This window comes from Psittacula echo, assembly GCF_963264785.1.
Source record: "Psittacula echo genome assembly, chromosome: 10".
In the NCBI taxonomy this organism is placed as follows: domain Eukaryota; kingdom Metazoa; phylum Chordata; class Aves; order Psittaciformes; family Psittacidae; genus Psittacula; species Psittacula echo.
The window spans coordinates 18566441-18572440 of NC_137741.1; the positions used below are offsets into that span (position 1 = coordinate 18566441).

General features: G+C 44.9%; 1 protein-coding gene across 1 annotated transcript in view; it reads right to left on the reverse strand.

Moving 5' to 3' along the window:
- LOC308225276 (protein FAM169B-like) overlaps positions 1–4090 on the reverse strand; it is a gene marked incomplete at both ends in the record, with an annotated part of 39031 nt that extends 34941 nt beyond the window's left edge. Inside the window, 1 exon segment of the mRNA XM_080625983.1 lies at positions 4057–4090. Coding sequence (XP_080482109.1) covers positions 4057–4090 — 34 coding nt within the window.
- Between the last annotated feature and the right edge of the window lie 1910 nt (positions 4091–6000).

Genomic DNA, 6000 nt, shown 5'->3' on the forward strand with positions numbered 1-6000 from the left:
AAAAAAACCCTTCCCCCAGTGATTTCCACTTTGCTAAATTTATTATGTGGCTGCAAATTAATACATCACCTGCACGAGCTATCACAAGCCCCTGAGCCAGTCTCAGAACCTGCTTTAATAAACAGCTGCAAGTAGTGGAAGAAATATGTAAACATCTCTTTTGTTTCTCTGTGCCATTGTGTCAGTTATTCTACATGTCTTTGAAGGTGCTCCAAAATCAGCATGGTTCTGCTTTTCCCTTTTTCTCCTTTTGGGAAGAGGAAGAAGCAGAGAAGGACAGGCTGGCAACAGAGGGCTACCTCTGTGCTTGCTGTGCTTTTGACAGTAAAGCTGAGAGTGTTCAAATTCATTTTGCACAGGCTCTTCTGTCAGGACAAAAGAAACCACTGCTGGTGGTTAAAAATGCAAAAGGTTTTGATTGTAATGGCTTGACAATCAGCCAAAGATATGACTAGGGGGAACAACACAGCAAGGCAGCTATGACCAGAATGGAAGAAACAAGGAAAAACACATGGCTTGACTTCAGAGCAGAAAATTGACTTAGGCTTTGCATAAACGATAGCATACCTCCAAGCTTGCTTGATCCACAGCCTGCCTGGAATGAGAACATGTAGTCTAAAAGCAGAGCCTATTAAAAGGCATAATGTTTCTAAACGGCATCTGTTATGTACTAATAAGCATTACTTAAAGGACACAGGCCTTAAATTGCTACCAAACGTGCACTTATCTGAAACTGCTGCAAGGCAATCATTACAAAATGTCACATGACACCACGGGAATTTGAATAATATAAAATGTTTTTATTTAGTTTGGCTTGAAACCATTAGGCAGGAAAACTATGGAGGCACTTTCTGAGATTCTGAAACTGTGCAACTTCACAGGAATGAAACACTAGCAAGAATTACATCAGCGAAGCCATTTGCCATCTGTTGTCAGTAATACTATAAAGACCAGCCACCAGACAGCAGTTTCAAAGGTTACAAACACTACGTTTTTAAGCATCCACAGACCTCCTGGTAACTGAGCAGGACACGGTTTACTTCAGATACGTGCAACCTGAGGGTCTGCAAATCGTTTTGCAAAGACAACACAGCAGAACTGTGAATTGCCATGCGAGGTGTTTGGGAGTCTCTCAGTATGCAACCATTATACAATGTGGAAAGCACATACCAGCTTGTTCTACGTAGGTTCTTATAATACACTCACAACCATAATGTCTGCACACCTCCCACTTGCAAATTTAAACTGGCTAGACTTTCTCTTGTGTTGTTTGTTTTCTCATACTTTCCCCCAAGGGAAGGAGCATATTCTCTGCAGTGCTATTATAGAAAGGGACTTGGGTTTGTTTGCTGGGTTTTGGACTGTATTTTTTCTTTTGAGGGAAGTAGTTACAGTTTTGTTTCCTGTTTTCTTTCCTTCTAGACCACAACTACATATTCATGTTAAAGAAAGCAAGGTTTTAGTAACTTGCCCTTCCTATGGCATGGAAAGCAAGGAGGTTGTGACAGCCCTTACCTCTTAGATACACACACTCCTCAGCCTGAGTAAAATTCTGCCTGTTCCACACCTAAGATTTTAGTTACACTGGAAGAGTATGGTTGTTGATCAGTCTCAGAGCTTTGAGTAGCTTTTCTAGATGTGGGCACCACATTCATGACATATAGCACCTATACACTACCTGAATTTTGTGGTTCCACCTTCCAGGCTGCCGATCTCCTGCCTGTAAACTGATTAACATGGATTTCATGGAGGGCAGGGAGGTTTCCATCTTCCTAGAGTGACAGATGGAAATTCAAGGCTTCATTAATGCAATTGTTAAACTACACATACGGGTTTCTCATCTGGTCGCTATTTCCCAGGCTCCAGCAAGTTGTGTATACATTGTTACTCACTGAATGTCCTTCCTAGCTTTACTGATGGTTAATTCGCACACATGCAAAGTGTCCTAAAATCAAAAAGAACTTGTGACAAGGCTGGATTTAAAACAAGAACCTCAAGTTCTAGGTCAACAGCTGTCCTGCTTCTCAATGATGTGGTTTGCCTAGGATCTATAAAGGAGATTAGAAACCTGGAAGCGTAAGCAACCTTGCCCTGTGAAGAACAGTTACAGGAACAGACCTCAAGATCTAGTAGTTGTAGCATCTCAGTTACAGCAGGACATAAAACTGAAGAGCACCATTTGCACAAGAAGAGCTAATGGCTGACTCCAGTATGCTTTTAAAGTGCGCTGTATTGTACACTCAACCTATTGCCAATTGTTCCATAATCAAACATAGGTGCATCCAATTAAGTAACTAAGCCAAAACTCAGATAATACCTAAAACCAAGAGCAGCTGTCCCAGAAAAGGAAGGGGGTTGAAGAAGAACTACTCTAAACGTTCAATTTGAGAGTAATGAAACAGAGGAAAAATGTAGATGTCAACTGAAGTGCCCAACAGTTCAATGCTTGCTTAGACATGAAAAACCAAGTCCCACTCATCTAGATATTTTATAACATCACCAGAATTGAGAGTCTTTCAAAAGAAACCCCCAAAACCCCAACAGCATTATTACAAATGTTTGACTTTCACAAGTGGCTGATAGGAACAAAAAAACAGAGCAATCTGACTATGGTGCATTTAGCCACGAGCAGCTAGAGGAACTAATGAACAACATCATTATTTTACTGAAGGGGGTGAAGTAGGTGCTTTAGATAAATGGTAGCAACTTAAAATGCATTTCAGAAGATAAATTCACTTTCTCGCCATTTACCTGCTAGCATGACAAATTAAGAAAGACGTGTATAAAAACAGACCAGGAGGGAAAGCAGTGCAAAAGCTAACTGAGGCGATGCAACGGGCCCTTATCCAAACAAGTGTGTGAACAGAGATTCTTGGAAGTGCTCCTAGTCAAATATAAACCAGGAACGCTCACTCCCTTGGAAATCCACGGCGGAGCATGTGCAGAAGATCCACCTGTCCTAAAACCTGCTCCCTTACCAAGCCCTAGCAGCACTGCCATTTGGGAACTGAACAATGTCTGCTGTTTCAAAGCAGTAAAGTCCACCAGGTAGGGAATGATGGAGTTCTCTCTACTGGCCTCTGCTGGGCTGAGCAGCTCTTTGCCCACTGTCAGAAACACCAGAACCTTAACTTCTGCTGAAAGAAGGTGAGGGTGAGTGGCTTTTTCCCCAAAAAATTCATCATTAGAGACCATGTATTTCTTGTTCTAACCAGCTCATGATCAGCAAAGTTTGTACTGAAAGCTAAGGACTCTGAAATATAAAAAGCCTTTGTATCTCTACACCAAAATAACCCAACTAATTATAGTAGTCAAGAAGAACGTGTTTACTGCTCCTTTTGTCCCTGTTAAACCATGTTTTCGCTCAATTTGGGTAAACACTTGCTGATGCTGCCTGAGATATGACCTTAAAAATGTAGTGGTATTTTTACACAGCATTCCCTCAGCTCTCCAGTAGTTCTCAAGTACTTCAAGTCCCAAATCTGTGTAGCTGTGCTGGGAGAGCCCTAAACACACACTGGAAACCAGAGTTTGGTGAGGCTTTCGACAGCATCACCTGCTGAAACAACGCCGACAGGAATCCCGTAGCCATGTTCAGCACAGGTCTGGACTAGCTTAAAACCTGGAAGAGTTACCTGAACACTTGGGAAAAGGGCAAACCCCCGCTCCGGCTCTCCCTGCTTGGCGCAGGGGGGCCGGACTGGCCCATTCCCCTCAGGCGGTGCTGTGAGAGCAGGGCGCTGGGAGCATGGAGGTGAAGCTCCGGGGCTCGCCCGGTCATGACCGCAGGCGGCTGAGCAAAGTTTTCCTGAAAAGGCCCGAGTCTTTCGCGGCGCTTCGGCCGCCTGTGGAAGGCGCCCGCGGGGAGCCCGCCATTTCGGGCTCCTCACAGGAGGCGCCGGCCCCGCCGTGTCCATCCCCTGCGGGTGGGCAACCGGCCCAGCATGAGGGAGGCGAAGAGAGCGGGGGGGACACAGCTGTGAAGAAGGCAGAGCCGGGGTCGGGGAGGAGGCCGGGCCGCGGGGGAGCTCCCGAGCGCTCGCCCTCCCTTCTTACCAGCGGCGGCTCTTCCTCCTCCCGCGGCCTCCATCACTTCCTCTGAGGCGGGCTCCCACCGCCGCGGCCCGCCCCTGCCCCGCACGGGATGGCGGCGCGGGCCGCCGCTGAGGGCGGGCCGGGAGAGGCGGGGGGAGCTGACAGGAAAAGCGGCCGTCGGAAGGCGGTTGAGGAGACAAAGGGACCGGGGAGGTGATGGGGACCGGTCCGGAGAAGTTTGTGTGGGAGCCGAGGCCCGAGGGGCGAGGCGAAGCTGCCTGCGAGCTGCAGGCTGAGGGGCAGCCCTCGTCCTCTGCCATCACAGCCCGGCCTGCAGCGAGTGCCAGCACAGGGCTGTGCCTTAACTTCCCAAACTCCGAGAACAAGTTCCAAATCCTTCATTCCAAAGGCACACACAATGGCAAACCATAGAGCTGACACCAGCTTCTTTAAACTCGGGTGGCAGCAGCACAAGTTTTTTGAGGGAAAATAAGTAAAAATGACATTTTTCGTAGTATGCTTCAGCCATGTGCCGTAGTGATTTGTTGTCAGTATTTAAAAGGCTTTTGGAAGACGTAGGCAAGCAATTTTTAATGTTATTACATTAAAAATTGTAATTAAAAATGTTATTACAAATGGTAAAACTGAGGTACAGAGACTAAAATGAACACACATGTTAAAATTATAAAGTAGAATCCAGGTGTTGACTATTGGGAGCTTCCTGCGTGTCAGATTGCTTCCTTATCCTTAAAATAGCAGCTCTAACTTAGCAAAGTCAAAGAGGTGAACAGTACATGGAACTAACAGTATGTTTGCAAAGAAACAAACTTACCTTTGTACTTATGGCTGTGACCTGGAGACTGTTTCAGGACAGCATCTTGAGCGCTTCCATTAATTAGCACTCCATTGCCTGCCAGCACAGTGACCAAAAGCTCAATGAGGCTGCTCCTCCTTTCAAACGGTTTAAGACACATAGTAAAGTGCATTTGTTTTTTCTTTCCTCAACAGGAAAAAGCTCTCTCAGCCCATACACGGATGCTCCCAAAAAGCAGATGTCACGCAACCACGCTTCACAGCACATCAGTGGATTTCAGCACAATCTCATGATCACTAGAAGCTTTGTACCTTCCACCACACCCTGTGTCACACTCGGCCCTGTTTGATGCAGCATTGCTGTGTGACCTTGCCTGAGGTTTAGTGAGAACATTGTTAAGCTATGAGAAAGTACACGAGCTAAAGGCACGAAAGACAAGAAGCTAAAGTCACAGAAGCATTGCTGTTGGCTGGTGAGAGATTCAAGGGAAAAGATACAGGAGGAAAGAAAAGCAGAAAATGTGAAGATAACTCAGTAATGCTGAGGATCAGCCTTTACCAACAAAAGACACAAACTGACTTTCCCCAGCATACTGGAAACTTCCCCAGCTAAGACTCCTCAGTTTTCTTACAAGGAGTTGTAAGCATATGACTGTTTACCCTCATAATCTGTTAGTCCTAGCTATCTATTTTGCATATTAGCTGATAAAGAATTACTTAAAGTGTATTTCTGGCTTGCAAGGTCTGTGTATGGTAAATGACACCTCAACAACAGCAACCCACTGATCTTGAGTTGCATCCTCTCCTGCTAAAATACTTTCTGCCTGCATTAAACTATTATAAACAATTAAAAATATAACTTAAGAATCTGTCCATATGCAGCAGTTGGTTTTTGCTCCTGCAAGAAGACAGGAACTGAAATGGTAACAACCCCCTAACAGCTTGGCCACATTTATATTACATACAATTTCAGTTTTTTCCACTATTGCTAAGCATTGAGTATACACTAGTAGTATCAATTGCAAAAGAGCTAATATAAATAAGGCAACAACATAAAATATATAACACTTTATATCCAAAAGAAAGGTAAGTGAAATTGCCATTACATTCTTCCATTTACCATTTCTATGGAGTTTGCTGTAGAAGAGGCAT